The 25,661-nt window shown below is 35.6% G+C and overlaps 1 protein-coding gene across 4 annotated transcripts in view; it reads left to right on the top strand.

The window, feature by feature from the left end:
- DICER1 (dicer 1, ribonuclease III) overlaps positions 1–25,661 on the top strand; it is a 68,113-nt gene that overhangs the window by 4,497 nt on the left and 37,955 nt on the right. For 2 of the 4 annotated variants that reach the window (XM_042046962.1, XM_042046965.1), the window contains exons 2-8: positions 12,965–13,030; positions 13,909–14,009; positions 21,576–21,768; positions 22,671–22,833; positions 23,234–23,364; positions 24,283–24,417; positions 25,126–25,286. In XM_042046962.1, the coding sequence (XP_041902896.1) occupies positions 21,625–21,768; positions 22,671–22,833; positions 23,234–23,364; positions 24,283–24,417; positions 25,126–25,286 (734 nt within the window). In that variant the 5' untranslated portion in view covers positions 12,965–13,030; positions 13,909–14,009; positions 21,576–21,624. Of the gene's footprint in view, positions 1–6,451; positions 6,600–12,964; positions 13,031–13,908; positions 14,010–21,575; positions 21,769–22,670; positions 22,834–23,233; positions 23,365–24,282; positions 24,418–25,125; positions 25,287–25,661 lie in introns of those variants that run through there. The other 2 variants (XM_042046964.1, XM_042046963.1) reach the window with 2 other exon arrangements.

The following is a 25,661-nucleotide window of genomic DNA, read 5'->3' as shown; positions in this document are numbered from 1 at the left end:
GTAAGCTGGCATGATCAGTTTCCGCCCATGTTTTAAATAGTCTGTTATTCTTCATAAAGGATCAATTCCTTTGGGCTCATTGAATGAGCATGAGAGATCTGAGAAGCAGCAGGGTGGCTACTGACTTGAAGGACAGGTTGACCTGGAAACAGAGGTGGTCAGTTTCAGACTGTTTTATGTGGCCTTGGCATTTTTTTGTTTGTTTTAAATATCAATATCCTTGTGTTTTTTCATTTGTGCAAATATACATACGCACAAAAAAACCCCTGGCCCCAAACCCATGTTTGAACCAGACCCTTATTGCTAGTTATTAAAATCTGGTTTCCAGTGTGTGTCTCCTCTTTTGGACTCTGATTCTTGATAATTTGTCAAGCCATGTAGCAGCCTTTTCCTCAGCTGAGATGTTAATAAGTAGCTGGGTAGTAGTGAAGAAATTGGTCTTGAAAATAGGAATTTAGGAATTATTTTTTTAATCTTTTATTTTTGAAAACTGAATTGGAGTTTTAGACCTGCCTACTGATTGCATAAATCTCCTTTCCTTAGGAAGTGAGGTAAATACATTTTGCTTTTTAAAGTTAATTTGTTTGACTCCATTGAGGTGATTTGGCTATGCAAGCATGTCTGGGCTGGCTACCTTTGCAATTCATGTTTCTCTTTTGTTTGTGAAGTCTGCTTTGTTTCTGATCTAGATCAAGTTTCTTACAGCTTTCCTTGAACTGTTACTGGCCTTTTTCGATGTTTTTGCTCTATAATTTTTGTTCAAGCAGAAATGAAAAAGGCTTAGCTATCTAAAGGTGAAGTTGCCTTGTTGTTCGTAGTAAAAACTTCTAGTGGTGATCTGAATTGTAGACAACATTCAAACCATAGAAGACCTAACTTCTCCCACTGAGTTTTGGCAAGTTAATTTAGGTATTTTCGTTTTCACCCCCTCTTTTGAGTTTAACTGTCAAGTGCATAAATAAAAGAAATTTTTTTGATGTTTGTATTCTGCATACCTTAAAACATTTAAATGTATTTAATCTGATTTATTAACTGGGATTTTATGAATTCATAATATTAATTGATAGTATTTCTTCTTTATTCAGGATATTAGTGTCTGGGATCAATCTCAAGCAAGGCTTTTAATTCCTCACTGAAGCTGTGTATTTCTGAGCAGGCAAACCTGTGCTTTGCTGTACCTTCATGATCAATGGCTACTAGGCTTTTTGTTTTTGGAAGAAGACATAAAATGAGAGTGCTTACAATACAAGCAAAAGCTCTGGTCAGTCAGTTTTTTTTAGTGACCTGCAACCTTTGGCCATCTTTCAACTTAAGTTAAATGCCTATATTGTCAGCTTGCTATGTAAAGTTGTTAAGAAGGGATATGAGCTCTGTTAAAATTTTTTGGGGGGGAAAAAAGAATCAATGCTCCTCCCTTCTCCCCCAGCTACTGAAGATAATTTTTCATGGTTTTTGCTGTCTAACATAGTCCTATCTCAATGACCTCCAAGACTGCAGAAACCAAATTACTGTTGGAGATGGATAATGAGCATAAAAAGTACACTCCTTCTTAAAACAAACAAAAAAAGCAAACAAACACACATTTATACCTCTGCTGCATGTTCTTTGAGTCCCCAGGAAGATGTGTGTGTTTTTGTCATTTATTTTTCTTGCTACTTATGCTTTCCTGTTTCTGTGAGACAAAATAAGAGGAAAATTGGAATATTAATATTTTCTACCAGTGTAATGAACAGAGTCAGCATGAATGGCAGAGACTGTAAGGGGAAGTGACAGAAGCACGTTATTGAGAGCCATGGGATTATCCTTGTATCTTTTTCATTATTTTTACAGTTACTGTCAGCAAGGTCTCATGGACTGCCTTACAATTTTTTACAACTTGTAAAAAAAGTGTGTGGGGAAAGTTTCTCCTTTCTTTGTTATTTCTAAAGAATATTGAACTCTATCAGCATTGGCCTCGAGAGTTCACTGATGCTAAAGAAAGATAGCAAGCTGTAAATGATACGGAAACAAGAAGCTGTCTATATACTTTCAGAGATTATAAATCAAAAAATAAAGAAACATATATCCAAGTATTTCTGGAAATGTATACCCAGTATGTCCATAGGTTTATATGCTGAATAGATCAGTTGATTTGTTTACTGTGTAATCACAAGGGCTATGAGTTAATGAAATCTTCAACTACAGAAGTGTGGCTATACCACCTACTGAGTGATTTGAGAGCAATGAGTTTGAGGCATGATGGGTGATGAAGCTCTGGAGGAGGAAGTGTGTAGGTTTTAGGAAGGTAATGCATTTTTATCTTCAAGTATTTAATTGAAAAAAGGATTGGAAGAATGCCAAAAACATCTATGAGCTCCCTGGGTTTTTGAAAGACATGATCAACTTCCAGGAGATGAGCAATTTTCCCTATTGTAATCCTTGCATAGTTAATGCTTTGCTGTGTTGAAGTCGAGAAGTTAAACCTGCCTTGATTAATAGTAAATTGTCTGGAAAATGGTCTTCTAAAGACTATGTGTTGCCTAAACTGAACACAGGATGAGTTTTTAGTGATAAAATCCATGATTTGTTAAAACTCTCTGCTGACCAGTTATAGTTGCAGCTGATGAGGGTCTGCAAGGAATTATTGGATGATTTTAGGGCATGTAGTGACTTGCATAATGATGAAGCAGGTGCTGATTTCTGGCAGGCATAGTGAGTAGTATGCCAGTAATGCTACTAATGTATACATTGTCAGCTATTAAGAGTTGTTAAAACCTTATATCGGTTCATCCGGTTACTGCTGTCTGGTACCTCTAGGTGTTTCCTCTGGCACCTTTCAAATAGGCTTGTGCTGCACAGCAAGAAGTTTTGGGTTTGGAATTTTTAGATTTATTGTTCTTAGTGTAACACAGTTCAGCAACAGTTGGCAATAGAGAAGAGAAGCTGGTGTCTGATTTTAAATGTCACAGTCAAAAACCTGTTGAATCCAATTTCCTTGACCTAGGCAAGTTTTCTATTGGTTCAGCAAAGTAGTTCATATGGATCAGGGGAGTATTAGAGCTGCCATGAGGAGATGGTTGTCCTCCACTTTGACAGCCACTTGAATGCCATCTAAAATGCCTGTCAAACTAGAGCCCAAGATACAGCCTAAGCTCCTCAGCTGCCAAACAGGAAAAAAGTTTTACTGTTTCGAGAGCACCTCTATGATCATGTGCCCCCTAATTAGAATGCAAAATTTTAAATAATCTAAAGTCTTCTGATTTTTGTCTTTTTAATTAACTCTTTTGACAGTATCATAATGTTAATTAAAAATACACCTGGCCTTAAGTATTGGCTACTACTTCATATGAAAATTACACATACCCTCAATATTACACAATATTCCTAAAGTATGCCTGTAAACTGAAATTTGTAAACACTGTTTACCCTTTAAGTCCAACAGGATACAACAGTTTAGCTCACACTGGGAACTGCTCAGCTCGTAACATTGAAAAGAACATTGTTTAAGTTTTGGATATTTTTGCTTAAAAATCCAATATATGCATGTATGATACATGTACCATAGTTGCATGGAATCACCATTCAATTACATATTTTTACAAAAACTGCAGTCAATTTTAACCATAAAATTGAGTTTAGTCTATGAAAAAAAAAAGCAAAAAACAAAAACCAAAACCAAGTTGGAAAACTTGTATAGCCTAAGCCTACCCCTAGTTCTACTCTCAAGGCAATTTTTGGGGTGGAGAGAAACTTCTTACTCAAGTTGGGGGGGAAAAAACCAAACAAGAAAGTTCTCCTGATCTGCAAAAGTAACCTACCTTTGTCAACTACTCCAGCTTGTTACTTTTGAACTTCCCACATAATTATATAGCAAATTCTGCTCTGGATAGTGTGGAGTCCTGAAGCCGTGATTTCAAATGAGCGATTACAAATCTCTACCAGGTTCATGGTAAACAAACTAGCGAGTTGTTTAGTTTTGTTTGGGGGCAATGGTGGTTGGTTTTAGGGGTTTTGTTTGGTTTTTTAAATCAGGACAATGATTCCCCCCCTTCCTTCACTAAAATGGAAACACTGAGCTTTGAAGAGCTTTTAAAGCTAATCAAATTATACCCAAGAACTTGAACATATCATTACAAAAAAACCTCATCCCACCATTTTCATAAGAATGGAAAGCTGGATAGAGGAAAACACTCTTTTAATAAAATTTAATAGCTTAAAGTTATTAAGTCATTGATTTGTATCTAATTGTATTAGTGTCTTGGAACATATAATCACTACGTTTGAGGCAAAATGGAAAATAAGTCCCAGAATTTTAAGCAGTTTCTTTTACAGATTCCTAATTATGGAGTCACAACTACAAATTACCACTGGGTAAAAATGAAAGGTTTTAAACTAGGCGTAACTTCAGATCTGAATTTTCCAAGCTAATAGCTAGTCTAAGTGTTCCATCGTGATTACTGCACTGACTGCAGTTACTTTTATTAAAAAGTTGTTCACATCTCAGAAATACTTACTGAAGAAGTGTTGGTAAATCCAACTGTTTTTTAATTTAATTTTTGTAGCATGATGTTCCCCTGACTTTGGTTCCTGTCCTGGGTTTACCACAGATGATTTTTGTACACAAACCCACAAAACTACTGTCACAACACACCTGTTTATAACAGCAGCTATTAACAAAAAGCAAGCAAGTACAAAATCGAGAAAAACATGATGCAGTTATTTCAATTAACAGGTGAGAAGTAGTGTTTTGGGATTAGTTTTCATGAGACTATAGATCCAATCTGATGACAACCTAGTGTTCAGTGAAGCAACCCCACTGTCACTGCTCCTTCTGTTCTCTAACAGCTTTGACACTTGTCTGACTCTGGGAGAAAAATAGTTCAGGACAATATAACCGTTAATTCTTGTGTGTACAGCTGTGCCATATTAAATGCGTGGTAAGCTGTGATCAGGAAGCCTTTATTATACAGTGTTTTGTCTTGCTGCTGAGTGAAAATGAAAGAAAAGTGATAAAATGAAAAAAATCTCTCCTGTGCTTTGTTTACATCAGAAATGTATTTCTTCTCTGATTGTTTTAGAAAAATTTGACTGTACAACCAGCTACAGATTTTTATAAACATGTTTTAGAAAGCTGAAGTGAAATACTGATCTGGTAAAATGATGGGATGTAAAACCTCTGCATATGCCATGTGCTTAATCCTACTAAAAGAGGAGTAATAAGGTCACTCTTCTCAGTGACAGCTTGCTCACAAGGGTTTAACGCACTTTTGCTTTTCAATGCACTTCATTGCTTTAGTTGATTAGTCTCAGTTTCTCTAACGTCTTGTCTGTGCAACAAGGTCAAACTTATTAACTTAAAAATTATATACCTTTAAAATTTCATTTCAAAACTACTTTTCTATTACAAGTGTTAGAGACCTAGAGGGGTTTTTTTTGTTGTTTAGTGCTTTGGGGTTTTTTTACTGGTTTTAGTATGTATTTCAAGTAGCTTGAATTGCAAATTAAGAAATTATGAAAATGGTAATTTTCTTAAAATCATTAGCTGAAGAGAAGTAAGAGATTTTCTGTTCAGGGTTGAGAAAGCAGTGCTGAGGAAGAAGAGGGAAATCTCCATTGAAAGTTAGGCATCTAATCTGCTTAAATCATTCTGGAAGTCATCAATTATCTGCCTCTTTAGGCATCTTAATGCATCTGTGTATGCCTACTCAAATAAGCTGCTCATTAGCTGATGAAAGCAAATGATTAGTCAATGAAATTCAAAGTCAGTTGTATTTAAATATTTATTCTGAGTAATTTAAAGTTTTATTTATTACTATAAATGTAATATATGTTTGCATTAATTGAGTTATGCATTCTTTTCAAATACGCCATAGTATGCAGGGGGAAAGTTGTTCTACATAATTCAGTACAATAATTAATAAGGTAAATAGTGTGATTACTTGAATGTTAATGGCTGCGATGCTATTCTCCTAATTAGTCAGATGCCTAGGTTGTGAATCAACCTAAATGATACTGATGTGGATGCACTAGTTTCTAAGGAAAACTATAAAAACAATGTAACTTCCTAACTAATAGGGTAGTTATGTAGGAACCTTAGATGTAAGCCTTCCCAGTATAAATCTGGGATGTTTACCGGTAGAAATCAAAATTAGGGATGTTAATGCCTCTGGTTTAATTTGACTTGCTGTATTGGCATGTTAATGGTGGAATAATTTACTTTAAAATGCTTGATTATTACCCTGTTCATAAACAAAATTATTTGGTATCTAAAGACTTTTAGTAAGGTTTGGGGGTTTTTTTGTATTTTTGTATTTTTTTTTTTTTAATCTGAAATATCTCTGCTTTTCCAAATCTTTGATTGCATTCATGTCTTTTCTGGTTTGCTGCTAGAAACTTGCTTCTTCCCTTTAATTGTCTCATAACTAGATTGAGTTCCCAGTGATGCTCGCAGTGTCTCTTCTGATCCAGCCTGTCTGACTGGATGTTCATTACAGCTGCCCTTCACTTCTGTGCTGCTTCATGGATGTCTTCAGAGAGTCTGGGTTTGATTGACCTCTGGAGAAACATAGTCTGACCTACTGGCATTGGTCATCTGCACGGTACTGTGAGAATAAATGAGGGTAAGAAAGTACTCTAAATCCAGTGCTCATCATTAAGTGAAAGAATTGAAGTGTGTGTAGCGCTGCCCAGACTCTGGAGGAATGATACAGTAATAACTGCGAGAGATTGTATGTGAGTTCGAGTTTTGTTTCCCACATTCAGAATGGTGGAGGTGTGTTCTGCTGCTTATCTCATTCTCCTGTTACTGCCAAGTCGTCCCTTGTCAGTCACCAGGAATGTACCTGCCAGGCTGTTACTGTTTTCTTTTGGTAAGTCTTAATGTATCCAAAGTGGAAGCTGAGCACCGCAGAAAGGGGAGGTAGTCCAGACTCTGCCAATGCAGCTGCCAGTCAGCCTCACAGAATTTGGCTGCATTTTTTTTCTGAAAATTGAGAACTATTGAATTAAGAAAACACCTCAGAGTTTTTGCTCATAGTTGCTTGATGTTGGCTACTTAATGTTGCTGCAATCAAGCTACTATACTTTTTGTAATTAGATGATAACAGGCATAATAATTGGTGGTTTGGCAATGTTGGTGCAAACTACAACTAACGTGGTAAGAACATGACAATTCTTTCTTTTGCTTTGTATTTTTTATCTTTTAATAACCAAGATTAGTGGAGCTGGTAATCTCTGATATAGCAAAATCTGCTGTGTTGTTTTTAGACAAGAGTCTCTACTCAAACTTGTATGTGTGTGTTCTGCTCTGAAAATGCAGTTCACAACTGACTGAATTACAGGACTATCTATTTTAATGTTACAGAAGAAAGGAACTCTTCAACTGATGGCTGTAGACTAGGGTTGTGTACATATATGTGTCATTTTTAATGCAGTATTGTGTCCATAATGCAAACAGGGTCTGGAATTGAAACAAATATAGGAATATATTAATTCTGAGTTGTGCTTAGCAGAAGAGTTAATTGACACGTTTAGTACTATATTAACTTAGCTATATTGCTTGCAGAACCCAACGTAGTGTCAGAAACCCTCAGTTGCACCATTTACAGGGATTTAACTCCTTTAAAACATTATTTCTCAGGCCTGAGTAGTTTTAGATAATAACATAAAACAGTGGAATTGTTTAACAATAATTTCATTTCTCTTCTAACTTGCCTCTTTAATAATTAAATGAGTATTCAGTGAATGCTGTATCCAGTAAACCACAACTGCTTTAATGTCTGGAGCAATCCTGTCATTTGCATATCTGGGAATGCTTTTGCATATATGCAGGAATAGCTCTCACTCCATTGTGAAAAATGAAGGGTAAAAAGTTCTCCCCATTCATGCCTCGCCCCCTATTTTTTAATGATGGTTTTAGCAAAACAGCTTGTTTCAGTTTTTGAAGCTTCTGCTGTCATTCAAGGAGGAGTAACAACTTGGATACTTCTTTTCACCCACATGGTTAAGAGTATCTATCACTGTATATATTATGAGCAGATCTAATGTGGAAAATTGGACTAATGCTGCACTGGACTGAAAGGATTCTTAACTGCAATCTACACTTGGCATTAGGGAAAGATACCTATTAATATACATGCAGAGAACTCTCTCAAGGATATGTATTTTATCTCAATTTATTCTTTTTCATCTTGCATTTGTTCTGCTACTGTGGGAAGATTGATGGATGAATCAGGAATGGGTCTGTTTTCTGGTTTGGATCTCTGCACTGCAAGGTTTAGTGGTGCTAACTTGCAACAGTATTGGAGCTAAAGGACCTTTATGAGCCACTTACCTCACTGCTAACAGTGGAGGTGGTTTATGTTTGCCCCTGTTCCAGCTTTCATGGTTGATCATTTTTGCCAAGTAAATTGTTGAATATTTTCGATTCAGTTTCGGTATTATGTCAGTTGTTCTGGAAGGTCAACAGTGGTACAGATAACCTGTGATACGGAAATGCTACATGCGGCTTGAAGCATTATACTGGTGAAATGTAATATTTATGGCTTCTCACCACTTTTGAACCCCAGACACCATGCAAATATTTGCTTTTTTTGGACAATATTGAAAATAAAGATCGATGCATTAAAAAAAATAGAAGTTAATTGAGATGAGCTGCTGAAGTCTTATTATTAGTTTAACTGTAAAGAATGTAAAGGAATGCTGATGTTCTAGTCTAAGTGCATCTATTTACATAGAGGGAAATAATTACATCTTTTCCACTTCGGAATTAATTCAGATCATTTTACAATCATGCACATTTATTCTGCTCTTCATCTTGTGTGAGAGCCCTTGCAACACTGTTGGTTTGCCACAGCATTTTCATAGAATTGCAGAATTCCATATGATTTAGGGAAAAGATGCCTAAAATCCAACTATCAATGTAAGACTGCCCAGCCCAAACAAAACCATGTCCCTAAGTGCCATGTCTACACATTTTGTTAAATACCTTCAGGGGTGTTGACTCAACCTGAGCAACATCTTCACCTTTAGATATTCTTACATGTTCCAAAAGAAAAACAAAGACAAACCCAGCAACAAGCAAGCAAAAAAACCAAACCAAAAAATAACAACCGTGTGGACCTATGGAAATGTCTTGGAAGTTATTCACATATTTTCCTTCAATAAAATAAAATAATCAAGTATGGTTTTTGTTTGTTGCGGGTTTTTTTTTTTCTCCTCTCTGGTGTTCTTTCTCTGGAGATTGAATTCTATGTCAGCTGAGGAGCTTTGAATGTCCTCAGAATTTGGGAGAAATAAGTTTCTTTGTACTACTTATTTTTATGAATTCAATACTGACTTCATCCCAGTTTCACATAAAAGAAAATTCCAGTAGTGTGCCCACAAGTTCGTTGCAGGGAAAGGCCATGTGAAGACAAGTAGTGTAACTGGTGATAAGTCTTTCTTTTTTGGGATGACATTTAAAACAACAAAGCGTAAATGTGGACTAAATAATATGCTAACCACCATGTAATACTTATGCATTTTAAGGTTGCACTAGGAAAAGTTAGTTTGATGCACCGTTAATGATGAATACTTTTTGTTTGGTTGATTTGGTTTTTTTTGTTTTGTTTTGTTTGGGGTTTTTTGGATCTAAGGCTAGAATTTGAACAGTGGTTCTTGAGTGGTACATAAATTGATATGGCCAACTGCAGTAGATTTGAACTCTCATTTTAGAATTGGTAGAAGTTTCAGAGCTTGATTTACACTCCAAATGTCTGCTGGCCTTGCATCATACAATTACTGACTTCAGAGAAAGTCTTTTGTACTGTGGGGCACTTAGTAATTTTGGATGTTGCGGCACAGTGTTAACAGTGAACTGTTGAGTGCCCATGTTTTGAGGAGCTTGACTTCTAGCCACATGCAGAGAAAGGGTTTATGTTTATGCAAATAATGGGATTGAAGTCTCCACATGGGGTTATATTCAGGGGGCAGCTGCTGCTTTTACTTATCCAAAGCAAGAATAATTAATCCTTTGGAACTGTACTTGCCTCACAGCTTGCCCCCAAATTGAGGAAGAGAGAAATCCCTGCTCTAATGTCTGCTTAATTGCTTTCCTGTGGAAAGACATAAGTACCTGAAAAGCTTGAACATAACCTTTAAATTAACTAAATCATCACAAGTAAATAATATGGTACCCAAGTAAACAACCAAATGATAAATAAATTCACAGATATGGTCAGTTATCCCTACTTACGATACTGATATGATAGTATAGTTACCCATAGATTAGAATCTACACATTGAGCTACAGTTTTTCTATGCAGCAAAAAAACCTCTCAAATAAGTGGCATAATTTAATTCTAATTGCTGTTAAAACTAATAATGTGTTTCAGAGTGTTTGTATATTTAGAGAGGTGTGTGTCCTGAGTGTAATTCTTTCCTGACTTCCCTGAAGAAGGCTTAGGTCCTTGGGTGTCAAAGAGTATATTGCTTTCAAATTAATCTGAGGTGGTAGGGAGTTTGTACTATGGTTTCTGACATAATTTTATTGTTTGTACTGTAATAAACTGAAGAAAAGTAGTTGAAATATGAAGTTTCTGGAATAACAAATGGAAGAAAAGGATAAATCCTCTTTTATAGTCACCCCTTCCCCCCAGCCCTCAGCATACGTGGCCAGCTGTAATTATAGAGACAGGATGCCAGCCCAGGTGTACTTTTTCTTCCCAATCATAATGGCAGTTTTTACCTTATCCCCTAAAGATCATGCAGGACTTTTGTTCATGCTGGAATCCCGTTGTATTTGCATAAAGATAATTCACTTCATCACAGCTTTCATGTGAGTTTAAGAGTTCAGTTGCATAGAACTTACTGCAAGATAACTTCATTTTCATGTTGTTAACAATTTGAGTAATGGTTTAACTGCTGGAAGGAATAGTTGTATAATTTCAAATTGAAGATGCTGAAGAGCAAGAACGTTGATAGCCTTTCAGATTCAGCCTGTTTATAGTGTGACAGCAGGTCTTTTACTGTAAATTTCAGTTACCATTTTTCTGACCGTCCTTTTTTAATAGCAGGTTAGGTATCGTATGAATGTGATTATTTTCAAGGACTGAATTATAAACCCATGAAATAAAAATAAAACCTGTTTATATAGTCTGTATTCTCTGATATATTTGGATACTTGGGTTTTGCATTAGTAGTGTTTCAGTAGCAAATAGCCAAGATACTTCAAGATCTTGGCTGAGATTTGCAGAAGTAACTTGTGGTTGCTTGCAGATTTCTAGAGTGCTGGAGATTTGCAGAAGTGCCTGCTGTGACACTTCTTGGATACTTCTCTTGATGTCTTTATAGGAACTGGGGATTTTTTCATGTTAGTGCTTTGAGTATTTATTGTGTTTGTGGTATGTTTTGGAGTTATACGTTTTAAGTGATTGATTATCTTAGAACTCTTGCCTTCTATCTGTTGATAAAATATGTGAATGTTGAGCTCTTAAAAGAAAAGGTGACATTTAAGAAAAGGGGAAACCTTGCTGTTTGATAGAAGACATTGGCTTTCCTAAAAATTAGGTTTCTAAAATGTCAATAATTTTTCCTCTTTGTTTCTTTTGCTTGTTTACGAGGTCCTCTGACACTATAGAGCAAAATTAAACATATATATATATATTTTCTTTATTTTTGGTGTGGTAGAAAATATTTTGCCGGCTGCGACTGCAGCATGGGGGATGTTCGGTGCTGGGCTGCCCGGGCGGTGCCGCTGTCCTGAGGGCCGTCGCCAGCAGCAGGTGCCCGTGGCCGCCGCAGAAGGATCGAACCCGGCTTTGTCTGAGTGGGTGCACCAGCACCATTTAGATGCTAATGTGTTATACGCTGCTGTTTTGTACTAGACCTTGACTGCATCTCCGGAATGTGGCCTGTCTGGTTTTAGGTTGGCATTCAAAGGGCCTACTGTAATTCCTGCCTTCCAATCGATTGATTAAAGCCTCGGTCTTCTGACTTCGATGTGCCAAAGGAAGCGGTTGTGCTGGTGGAGAATTAGAATTACATACTTTTTTGGTTCTTACCTACTGGTCTCTGTGCTTTGTGTTTGCCATCTGCGATTAGGCAGTAAAGTAAATTTGCTCTGTTAAGCCGCACATGGCATTAGCTTTATTGACAAGGGTTGAACGTTTCTTTCTGTTCATGCTTGCTTTATGCCAGGGTATCCAAATGCTGCGTTGTTCTCTTCAACTTTTCTTGTAAATGTATAGAGTGGAGTATATTTCTATATTTTTGCCGTGGATGCGGCAGTTTTCTGTGGGTAGGTTATTTTCTGGTTCAATGGAATATATATTCTGGTTCATGTTTAGAGGCAGTGAATAAATGAATAACCTAGACATAGTAGGAACATGCTATAATAAATCTAAGTCCTACTTACTACATCTTAGAAGCAATTTGCTGTATTTTGTGCTGAAAATAAAAGATGTGTTTATGTATGCTGCAAACACAAATTTAAAATGTAGCCTAGGGAGTAAATGTTTTGTGGGTCTATTTTGTACATGAATGCAGTATTCATTAGATTTTCTGTGCTGCGTTCTTTTTGTATTCTTGTAAAATTGAACGGTACCTGTTTACTTTGTTTTCTGGAAAACATACATTCTTTCAGATCTCTCTCTTAAATGTGTTGAATAATAATTTTCTTCCAGATTTCCTTACTGTGTTAGGTGAAACATACGTGGAGGGAGCACAGGGGAGAAAAGCTGTAAATCTAATTGGCCTCAGCTAGCAATTACTTTAGCAGATAAAACAAAATATGCAAATATCTCCTGAGCACTTAAGGCTGATCTTCCAGACACTGACTCTCTGTATCCCTAGCCAAAAAGGGGCATATGATAATTAGATTTTGAAAGACCATGTGCTCTTGCTACAGAGCTAAATATTAAAATGCAAGAAAGCAGACTACCACATGGCACAGTTGATTTTAATGGCAGTTCATGTTAAAATGCTCTCTCTTTATGTTGCCTTTTAGGTTACCTAGGGTGAAACAAAATTACAGGCTTGGAGACTCTGGAAAAGCTCAGCATCAGCATTTGAGGTAAAAATGAACATACTGAACTAATCTTGGGGGTGTCCTCTTTGTTAACTTTATGGAATTGATTGGAGGAGAAATTTTCATCAAGATTCATTTTGTGTTTAAGTTTTCAGTATTGATTTTAAAAAATTGGACTTCACTATCTGTCTTTTTAGGTCTGGAAAACCTCACACTTTTAGGTGTATATATTGTGCAAATATTTTATTTTATAGCTTTAAGAGCACTAGATCTGCTTAAATACGGTATTTTTGCTTTGAGTTGTAGTTTTTTATACATATATAATACATATATTTGGCTAATATATCTAGAAATTCACTGTCATGAATTATTATTTTCCCAAATTTTACTTTTGTGGTTGAATTACCATCTTAAATGCACAGGATTTTCTCTTTTACTAAAAAGACTGATGTGTACTTTGAGAGAAATGGTTGTTGCTTTTTCATGAGTCGACTATTATTTGCAGTTTCAAATTGAAACAGTATACGGAAGTTTGAATTCTGATTTTTTTTTAATGTCGAACTCAAATTGAAAATATATGTGCATGGAAAAAGCAATACAATTATACGAACCATAGTAAAATTATATCAAACACTCTACTCCTGTATTTCTCACGTGAACCAGTAATTAATGATAATAACCTGGAAATAGGACTAGGGAAGTATGTGCACATTTAAACTAAATTATCTTTTAAATAACTCTTTTAAATTTTAGTTTCTAATAGTAAATTAAAATAATTTGTGTTCAGAGTGAACTTAGGTAGTTCATTTCTGTCAGCAAGTTGTGGTGTAGGCTCAACACATATAAGTGTTTATAAGCAACTGAATTACCACAATTTATCTTGCTATTGTAGTTCATAGGTTTTTGTTCTTGTTTTTTTTAAGAGCCAAGGCTTGCAAATTATGTGATTAATCTACAAGCTGATATCATGATGTCAAAATGCAGTTTGGGAAGCATAAACACAGAGATTGTGGAAATTAAAACGGTAAGACTGTGCTTTGTAGTATGGGAGAAACAGTTTTTGATGTATCACTGCACTGTGTTCTTCTATTTTATATTTAAAGCTGCTTCAGAACTATAGAGTAAAGTAACTTCCACATGTGAATTTATAGAAATTGACTGTGAATTTCTTTGGATAGAAAAATGAAAGTAGCTACTTCATTTTATTCATAGAAGTTTAAATGTTTATCATGAAACACATGCCCTGCTATTTCTTATGAAGCTGAATATGATTAGAAATCTATTCAGTTTTTTAAAAGAATGTGTGTATTTTTCTTGTGGATTTTATATTCAAATGTAGTTGTGTTGGTGAAATACAATCAGTTAAAAAAAAAAAAAAAAAAGAGTTGACACAAGGGGTTAGAATTAGAATTGAATTCATATGTTGTTCCTGATAGGAGATACAAAATAAATGGTAAGGAAAAGAAATGACAGGTAAATTAAGGTCTTAGTTTCAAGACTATGCTTCAGTTTGAAATACGAGTTCTGCAAAAATAGGGAAAGAGGCTATCTGATTAAAACTACGTAGCAGAAAAATGTGGGTTGATAACGTAGGGAAGAGAGAAATGTGTTTAGTTCCGCTGTTGATCACCTTGCCTTGCATCTTAGATCCATATACTTCATGCTTTGTCTTTTGTCCTTTGTGTTTAGAAGGTAAAAGGAGTCTGCATAGCACCAGTTCTACACTGCTGATTAAGCAACTACATAGTTAGGGTTGTTCCACAGGCCTTATACACATCATTTGAAAAAAAATGAATGTTTGTTTCAGAATCTGGCTGCTTGTCTGTATTCCTTAAAGGTGAAACAGCCCCTTTCTACATGTTTATTCTGAATGCCTCATGCAGTGGTATCACTAGAGATGTGCTACAAAACTGATCTTTGTTTTCACGTTGTATTACTTTACTTGTAAATGCCCTACAGCCTGTGTGTGTTACACTGATAAATAGTGGTATAATCCTTTTGCATTCGACTGTTGCAGTGTGCAGCCGCACAACTCCTGTGGGAGCAGTGTCTTGCTGGCTCTGTTGGTCAAGCTGGACTGATTGCAACATGAAGTGTTTATTAGGCTTTTGCCCCATGTCCAGGTTTGGTCATACTGAACACTACATGAAGGACTTCAGGGTTTTTCTGAGTCTGCTAAGTGTCATGTTGTATTCCGTTTCTCTCCTACAAACAGACATTTAGAAGGAATCTGCCAGGAATTTCAGCTGTTAACTGTTGTACTGCTTGTAGAAGTGTTTCCAAATCAGCTCATCCAAATATAGAGCATCAATTTAACTTTGATTTGATAAGCACTTTAATGAAACTTTTCCTGAACAACAGAAAGCAGCCTTTGTTGTTCTGGTATGCCTTAGTAGGCTATTAAAGACCAGTGTTCTGCTTGTGCTGTTACACTGATTGTGTATCAGAAAAATAGAACTAATAAAATTCTTGTTGTTTAAAATGACATTCACAATCAATACTGATGATTGTGCTAGGGAAACCAGGGAATGTGGTCTTTATAGAAATGCTTATATTTGAGAACATTTTAAGACCAAATGTAAAAATTGCTGTTAGGCAATGCATGTGATAAAGATCTTTGAAAGATGGGAGAGAAAGAATGTCTCATAAGCTGTGTTCTGTGTTAAAGAGAGCACAATATAAAAGAGATTTCTGATTCATCTTGCTCAATAATACTGTTTGACAGTTGTTTGATGGTTAAATTTTGGGCTTTTCTTTTTCCAGATTAAACTGGGGGGTTTTGATTTGGGATTTTTAAGTTCTTTTAAGAGAACTGAAGTTGCAGGAGTAATATTAACAAAATATGCTTCTTTTTCTGGAAGAAGTAGTATATTCTTTTGGACTATCACAGAAAAAGTAAAATCCTTTTAAAAAGTACACTTCTTCTAAAAGGAGGTTTAGAAACCAGACAAAGTAGAATTCTTGCAAATTCCCCTTCACTGAGGCAAAACCAATTCTTGCCACTGAATGCATACAGTGTAAGTTGGTATGGAACATTCTCAGTGACATTTTACATTTTGTATATTAACATTTACATTCATTTTCTACTCTGTATTTCATATTTGTAGTATTTTACATTTTTTTCTTTTTATTTGGACCCCCTTTACCCAAGTAAGAATTTTCTGTGTTAGACCACTCAGCAAGTTAATGTTTCATATAGCAATTGAACATAGAAATTGCTATAAAGAAACTGCATTCAGACTCTTGAAGTGTTCATGTAAGAGAATATTCAAGCAGCAAGGTTCTATTAATGTTTTTTTATAGACTGTGGTTTATTTCCTTTAGAGTAAGTGGATTATTTTTACCTCTTGAGGCTAACTTGTTTTGGCTGGTGCTGAGAGTGTTTTTAGAGGATAAATTAGAACACTATCTGTTCACATTCCTGGACAAAGATGAAATCCTAAAGCATTAGAAATAATGTTTGTATCACAAGGATTATATTAAGTACAATTTTAAAAATCAGTCCAGAAAGCAAATTAAATGCATTGCAAATGGCAGTAAGAAATTTTTGTTGTTAATGGGAGATGGTTATAGTTTTCATAAACTTGTGAATATAACATAAACTGTGCTCGCAAATGGTGGTAAGAACTTGAAAGTTGCATCCCCAGCGTGCAAGTCTCTTCTCCGTGTACCTCAGTGCCAGTCCATAAATGTTTTAAACTGTCCTCCAAGCAGGACTAGATCCAGGATGTCTCATTCCAGGTGAATGCTCTGGTCAGTTTGGCTTGTATTCTTTAGTGCAGTAAACATTGAATTTTTTGTGCGCCAAGGGATGGCTTCAAACTGGATATAGTCATGTGACTGAAAAACCTACACCACAGTTCCAGAATTATTGCAGACTAGAAAAAATTGCTATTGCATGTTGTTGACTTCATTTCCAACATTGTATGTTCTTGTGAAAAACAGTTCTTTAAATGATGGAATAAGGGGTTAGTTTTAGCTCTGCAGTTCACTATCTGTTCACATAAATGTGAAATAAGGACACTAGGTTGTAAATTCTTCTTTTAAAACTCTCAAGATTGATGGCCATGAAACTGGAACTTTCACTATTATTTTAGTAGAACAAATAAGCTTGAGCACTGTGCTGCCTTATCCAGCTTCCAAAACTAGTCTAAAGTCACAGGAGGCAGGATTTGTTTCAGGTGTTTCTTGCTCCAAATTCAGCTTCATCAAGTTCTTACAGTTTCTTTTCTATCAGTTTTCAAAATAATGTAGTGGACAAAGATGGAACATCTTAGCAAGTATCTTTATTACTCAACACTGGCTGAGCAGGACTAGTTTGGCTTTTTTTTTTTGCTTTACTGTTAGCTAGTTTCAGTTAGCTCATGTTCAGTTTTCTGTCCACAGATTCTGAACATATGTGCTTACATCTCAAATGTTTTCAATTTAAAGTCTGTTCTTCAAGTAGATGTGTTCTTTCCCTTTTTATTCCTAGATGATCCTGTACTGCTTTTCTTTTATTGAAGAACTTGATATTTTTCCTTGCTATTGAAATAGAGACTCTAGAATGATACAATTACTGCATTATCTGGCTTACTCCCGTAATAATGTTGACATTGATCTTGTCAGATCTTACATACTTCCAATACAAATCATAGAAATGAAGACCAGTACTATGAAACCTTAGTATAGCAGAAAGTAACATTGATTTGGGAGGATAACTTTTTCTTTTTACTGACTCTAGCTTAAATTCCCTCCCCCTGTATGTTCTTTCAAATGTGTTATGTCCCATGCCAGCTCAACCCAGGTATGATTGTAGTGGCACACAATGCTGTTTTGGTTGTGTGTGCTTTTCAAGTTACAAATGTGCATATATTTCTTCCTTTGCACTTCAAAGGGATTTTTTTGAGAATGCTTTTTGATCTCAGTGACATGATTGTACTTAAGAGCAGGTCTTTCATGAAGGTACACAGAAACCAAAGCTGTAGTTTAGAGTATATGTTGTTTCACAGCCTGGAGCCATACATAAGCATAAATCCTCTTGCTTCTTAACAGCAGGGTAACTAAACTGGTATCACTGTTATTAGGTGCGTAGCAGAAGAGATTAATTACTTGTAATATTTGATCCTGTACTTGTTTTTTATTAGCAGCCTTTTAAAATAAGGTTGGTTTTCTCTCCTTAATTCCCTCCTGGTGATGCAATATAGCTATTTTATATATGTTCCCAAAGTTGTATTTATCATTTGAAAAAGAAACACAACACAGATGGAATAGTAAACAAAGAGGAGGCGCTGCTCATCTAAAGTGATTTATAAAACTGAAGTGTCTGGGCTTATGTACAAGAATGATTGAGGAATCAGCTTCAACTTTTACTATGGAAAATATTTGGGGTTTTTCTATTATGACAGTGAAGTCTCATTTTAAACAAAGCAAACATTAGTTGTTATTTCACCAGTTGCTCTATGTCAGTAGAGAAGCATGATTGAAACCATTTCAATGAAATACTGTAATCAGGCAAAAGACCTTTGTGTTCTTCAGACACTACTGGGGGTTTGAACTATCCAATCTTTAAGGTCCATTCCAGCCCAAACTATTCTATGATTCTAAGGATTTTTTGTATGTGTTACCAACTAGTGTTTCCCCTCACTGGAATACAAAAAGAGAAGCTAGATATATTAAAGGAGAGCTTCATCTCTAAGTTTGGAGGAGGAGGTGTTGGGGATGACACTTTTCCCTACTTTTTCTCCCTTCTTCCTAGTTCTCCTGCACCTAAGCTGTCAGTTAGAAGCTGTCAGAAAAGCTTCACTAAGGTTAGTAGTGCCCTAAGTTTCCTGATGCTTTCTGCTGGTGGCTGGGGATTGTGTGTCATGCTACTGTCCTTGCCACGAGACTGATTTAATCTATCAGTCACATACTGATAAACATCAAGTACATCTGATGTGCGAATGCTCAGTAGTTTAGAATGTCAAGAATGATCAGATTGCTACATGCAGCTGTGTAACACCTAAACCATTCTATGGTGACTGTATCTTTCCTGCCAGCTGTCTCCTATGACCCAAAGCTCTGGACTGCCAGTGGAGGAACAGCCATGAAACCACTAGTTCTGAGGAGGAAATGAACCAAAACATCTTTGGTTGTGCCAGATTAGAACACACTATAAAATTACTATAGGTGCATTGTTAGAACCTGCATTTGCTTGTATGCATTCTTTGAAATGTATAGAAACAATTTAAGAGTCTACAGGAGTCTTTTTTTGTATTACTACTGAAACGAATAATAACATAGCATGATTTTTTGATTTGTGTAGACTGTGTTGTTCTTTATTTACAGCTAAATAAAGCAATATTGATCCATTTTATCTATTCAGTTAATCTGAAATACTTGGGCTCAAATACTAGCTTACATTAGAGGAGTGAAAAATAAATGAGAAGGTTTGCATGAGTTTGGAGATTGTCCTAAAGCAACTGAAAAAACATAAAATGTCAAACATATTCTTTACTATGTCCTGTGAAAATGCACATCCATTCCTTTTGAGTTTTTTTAAGATTTTAATACATCTTTTCTTTTTGGAATCTTCTCACTATGACAGTTTTTGTGATGCTCAAATGGAAATATCAGACAGTATTCCAGCAGTATCAACACTTACATTAAAGAGGAACTTTTTTGATGGAGGGGGAAGTACGTTTATTGCTGAGCCTAAACCCAAGACGTTACATTTGGCCTTGTTCACTAAGTAGCATTTACTACTGAACGTTTGTCTACAAAAGATAAATAATTCTTTACAAAGGAACTGCATGTGTAATGCTACTTCAGCTTAACCACCCTGTCCTTCAGGGCTTCCCCTGCCACTTTGAAATGAATTGAGACAAAGCTTTATCTGACCACTTACTGTAAAGTGAAATTACTTCTGACTTTGTAAGAGGGGTGATCACGTACTTCAATATATTGCCTTCCCTTTATTTTACAAAATATGCCTGAGATGGAAAGTGAGATAATTGGTTTCATCTCTTTTTTCACAGCTTCCTATAATTATTTAATACTAGTTCAATATCAGTGTCTAGACGTGGTCCAGATTATAATATTTAATTAAAAAATAGTAATATATAACAGAGAGCAACAGTGTTATTAGTTGGAGACTATGGAACAAATCTAAATTAATATTTTTATTTAATTACAGAATCACATAATTACTAGGGTTGGAAGGGACCTCTGGAAATCTAGTCGATGCCCCATTTTTGGTGATTTATTTGTACTGCTTTATTTTTAGTATCTCTCTTCAGTTATTTCTGATAACCATTACTGGTTTTCTCTTAGCATATTATACTTTTCTCTTTTTTTTTTTTTTTTTTTATTCCTTACTGCACATTTGCAAAACTTAAGCAAGTTTTGTTGCTTTCCTGTTGTGTAGAAAAGCAGGAACATTTCAGTGCAATAAAATGTTAATTAGCTTTTCCTCATGTCTTTTTAAAGAATGATTAAATATGAATGCATCGTCAATTTTACGCATTTCTCAACCCATATTGATGCTAAAATTAATATAGAGCTTGTAGGAATTTTGAGGAAAACTAACTTTTGAAAATACTGGGTTTTGGATAGGGTATGTATCCAGTTTAAAGAGGGGAGTATTCAAAATTCCTTAGAATTCATGTAGCATGTTCCTGTATACGTCAGCAATATTCTTCTATGTCATCAGGCCATGATCACTTTCCCAGGCTAAAGGTTTTTTGTTGTGGGGTTTGTTTGTTTTTTCTAGTTGGTAAGTTTTTTTGTTTAGTTTTTGTTTGTTTTCATTTTGATCATTCCTGACAAATAGCAAATGTTTTTAACTCACTCAGACACGCACAGGACCCTCTCCCCACCCTGTGATGAGAACTTCATAGCCTCAGTGGGAAAGTATTCTCCAGTGCATAATTGTCATGAAGTTCTGAATGCCTTGTTTGTTTATGAATTATAGTGTCTTTATGGAAATTGATGGTTAACCTGATAAGGGTCCCATTCTGTATTAGTCCTTACCAGAGTCATCAGCAATTATTTATAATGCTTCTAACAGTTCTTAAAAAGATAATCTTATCAGAATCTGATGATTTGAAAATACTGAAGTTCTTGGGTAGTTCCTGTTCTTCTCCTAGCTATTAGAATAAAATTCCTGTTTGCATGTATTTAGAGCTTTAACTGGTCAAAGGCCTTTTTGGTTGGAAGGAAAAATGGAAAATGATACTTTGCCTATGCTGTAGAAAATCAGTGTTTTTCTTTCCTGCAGTAAAGGTTAAACAGCTTTACTTTTTAAAGTTTGTTGTAAAGATATAAAATGAGATTCTGTCAGACCATAAATGGAACTTCATATTAAAATGTATGTGTGTAAATCCAATTGCATAGAATGAGCATTGTCCTGTAAAGTACAGCTCCTTTTGAATTTCGGGGGTACTTTGATTAGCACATATCTTCAAGTGGAGAAGCGCCTGTAAATTTAAAATTAACAATTTCTGCTGAAAATAGTGTAAGAAGAACACTTCTGTAAGTAAAATGAAGTAATGTCCTTTTCTTAATATAAATTTTCTCTTCTTGCTTGAGATTGCAACTATATCTAATACTGTTCATTTTCTTCTCATAGTAGGCTGTGCTGGAACAAAAATGCAATGAAAGAAATACTGGATGAATGAATGAAAAGCCCTGCTTTGCAATCCCTCAGCATGGCGGGACTGCAGCTCATGACCCCTGCTTCCTCCCCAATGGGTCCATTTTTTGGACTACCATGGCAACAAGAAGCAATTCATGATAACATTTACACGCCAAGAAAATATCAGGTACTAGTGATAGTACTAATACAGTAACATCAAAAAAAGTACAATTAAATCCATTAATTAATGGAAAAAGAACAAGAGCAGGTGGAGAACATGCAGTGATGCACACTATCAAGACATGTCTCTCTCAGCACCACCTGTTGGGAGCTAATTCTGTAGTTTGGCTGGTTTTTTACGTTTGTTATATCCCCATTCCCTCTTCTCAGTTTGCTCTAACAGTCAGAACAGCTTTTAAGCTGGGTGTTTCTCCTGCCACTCTCTGCAGAATGCTGCAAGGGACAAATAAACTGTGCCTCTCAATTGTATGCAGACATCATGTCTCCTTCCACCTCTCACTTTGTCTTCCGCATTGTATACTAGTTCTGATTTTTGGTTCACACACTGGTCGAAGCAGCCCTCTAAAGTCAGAAACCCAATCAGGGTACTCTGATTTTCACTTTGTTATGGAAAACTGTTTCTGAGTTCTAGAATATCAGTTCTCTTTGCACTACAGAGGTGCCCAGAAGTGTTTTGTTAGTATTACTGAGAAACTTGGATCGCCTTGAGCTAGCCTTCTTGCTTGTTTGGTTGAATTGAGGTGTGCAGTTAGATGTAAAAGCTGTAGCTTCTTTTTTTTCACAATGTATCTAGCAACAGAATGATCTATTAAAAAGATATATTTAGAAAGCTACCTGAGAGCAAACTGTGGTACTGAAGGATTTTAAAGCTGGACTATACATAGTGTGTTAATGTTTTTGAGAGATTGTGAGAATACATTGTTATGAAAAAGATCTGTTAATTATATGGCACTGGAAAGATCTCAGTCGATACTACTGACTTGTCTATAGTTTATCACTTTTGTTATTTTTTTGTCAGCTTTTTCATGCATTGCTGCAAGTAAGGGCATTATTATTTTTTAAACCTAGGTTGAACTGCTTGAAGCAGCTTTGGATCATAATACAATAGTCTGCTTAAACACTGGCTCAGGGAAGACTTTTATTGCAGTACTACTCACTAAAGAGCTGTCCTATCAGATCAGGGGAGATTTCAACAAAAACGGAAAAAGAACTGTGTTCTTGGTCAACTCGGGTAAGAGGAAATGTTCCCAAACACACTGCTAATATTTCCATGGAATATTCTGTAACAGTAGTTCTCTGAAAGTAAAGCTGGGAGAAACTTTTGCATAAAGTCTTCAACAGCAAGGGTGCAGTGCCTTTCATCTGTTGTTTCATCATGCGTTTAACGTAACCTGTTTATATATATAACATGTTCTGTTTTCTAGTTTGAAGTTAAGACATTGAATGTGAAGTGCAATTTAGTTACCGATCTGTTTCCTTGATGTGGTTTTGCGTAAAGACAGTTGCCAGGTACCCGTGGTTTAATGTTAGCCTACACTAAAGATCATGTTATAAAATATGGTGCTAGGTCATATGACACACAAATTAAAGTATGAGAAGACCTTTATGTAATGAGGTTTTTTTTTCTTAAGCAAATCAAGTTGCTCAACAAGTGTCAGCTGTCAGGACACATTCAGACCTTAAAGTGGGAGAATATTCAAGTTTAGAGATAACTGAATCATGGACAAAAGAGAAGTGGAGTCAGGAATTCTCCAAGCATCAGGTAATGTATTAAGTAAAAACTATAAGCAAAGCATACAGACAGAGAGGTTGGATCAGAAGTGGTTTCTTCCGAATATACATTCAGTCTTTTTAAAAAAGAAATCCAGCATATTGGTAATATTTATATGTTAATTTTGAGGCAAATATATATAGGCATTGTCAGGTTGTTTTTAAAAAGCCATCCTCTAAGTCCTTTGTTTTAAATCTCCCTGACTTGTTCATGATGTTGATTGCAGAAGAAATTTTGAGTGTGCATACTATACTTTAAATGCTATTAAAATCCTATTAAATGTTAGGGTTTTGGGGTTTTCTTTCTAGTGATTAGTAATGGTCTGTGGAGCACATCTGAGGAACTCCGATAACAGAAAGTGTTACTATACTTAGTGAAGTTCAAAGTGAGTGTAAAAATAGTACATAATTTTATTAAAGAGCTCCATTTTTATGTGTACAAGAAATAAGTTTTTCTTTAAAAAGAATTCTGATAACATCTTGCTTATGTTATAGCTGCAAATAGTTAAGAGCTTATGAAAAAACTATCCTTCTTGCCAGAGACATGATGCTGGGACACATAAGGACACTAACTTAACTTATTAGGATTTAATGATGCTTGTTCTGTGTAGTCTGATTGGTGTTGAGATTGTTGTATTCATTTTTTAACTAGGCATGTGACTGGAGATATACAAACGCACACAAATTCGTATACATATATATATGAACACCCCCCTTCAGATAGATAACTTTCTCCAGTAGAGAGTGTTTGATTCTCTTTCGTCCTTACCTGGTGTAGGTAGATGAATAGGGGTTGATATTTGTTAATGCTGTCTCACAAGATGTGCTGAAGGCTTTTCCTCCTTCACCTTGACCTCAGACAGCTTGTACTTCTCTTGTACTGACATTTGTTTCTTTCCTTTCAACCTAGGTTCTGGTTATGACATGTCATGTTGCTTTGACTGTTTTGAGACATGAGTATTTATCCCTGTCAGATATTAATCTTCTGGTGTTTGATGAGTGCCATCTCGCCATCCAGGATCATCCATACCGTGAAATTATGAAGGTGCATTTATTGCATGAATGTTTAATATGCTTGGCTGAGGAGAAGAATTCAGTGGGAGGGCTGGAGAATTGGGAACCATTTCAGGCAACTTTTACTACCAAGAAAAAAATATTAGTGGAACCAATGTTAGCATGTTCCTGGGACTGTGAAATTACTGGATTGAGTTAAGACTTCAGTGATACTATGAGGTAGAAGAATAATGTATTTACTGTATTTTGTAGTGGGGATTAAAGAAAAATCTGTCATTAACAGAGAAGCTAAATTTATTGCATTAGGGGAATTTTGTTATTTTTAAAAATGCTGATTTCTAAAGGTGTGTTTAGGGCTCTTTCCAGAATATTATTGGCTCCATGTCATATTTGGCTTATAAGTGAGAGATACCTGCATAATAAATCTCTTTCCAAATCTCTTCTCAAGTGCATGTGCCTTTTTATATGGTGTGGAAGTATTATGACATGTATTGTAAGTGTGACAAGGATATTCTGTTTAATGCTAACTGTTTCTATTTTTCCATGTTGTAAGTATTTACCTTTAAATATGATGGCTGTTTAGCTTCCTGTCAGTAGAACAGAAAATATTAATTCAGTGTTTGGTTCCTTTTGCAACACCTGATATTGAAATAAAAGTTTCCAGCCTAAGCATCGTAAGTTTGCAGGTAGATTAACAGGATACCTTTTGCAAATAATTTAATTTGATTTGATTTCACAGATCTGTGAGGATTATCCATCATGTCCTCGAATTTTGGGATTAACAGCTTCCATTTTAAATGGGAAATGTGATCCTGCTGAGTTAGAGGAGAAGATCCAGAAACTGGAGAAAATTTTAAAGAGCAATGCTGAAACTGCAACTGATTTGGTGGTCTTAGACAGGTGTGTTTTATAATGATTGTTGGTAAATTGATGCCTGCATTTCCTTTTTGGATAGAGGAATAAACCAGTAGCAATATTTCATCTTCTAAATTTTAGAATTGTGTGTATATGATGCTGCTATTCCGTTAGGGCAGAGATGGAATGTTAAATGGCTTATGAATACAAAGGCTGATTGGCCTTGGTATGGAGAGATTTTCTGTAGTTAAAAAATAAAACAGCAAAGACACAACAAAAGATCCTCAAACAAACAAACCCAACCCAAAACAACCAAAAAACCCTCAACACACCACCAAGCTAAAAAATTGACATTTCACAAAATATTCCTGAACTTTTAAAATGAACTCTTTTGTTTGAAGTGTAACTATCTCATGTCCA

The sequence above is a fragment of the Corvus kubaryi genome, unplaced genomic scaffold, assembly GCF_017639235.1.
Source record: "Corvus kubaryi isolate FWS band 111438036 unplaced genomic scaffold, C.kubaryi_AGA036_p1.0 66, whole genome shotgun sequence".
In the NCBI taxonomy this organism is placed as follows: Eukaryota; Metazoa; Chordata; class Aves; order Passeriformes; family Corvidae; genus Corvus; species Corvus kubaryi.
Note: the sequence above shows the minus strand (reverse complement) of the source record. Positions and strands in the feature narration are given on the sequence as shown.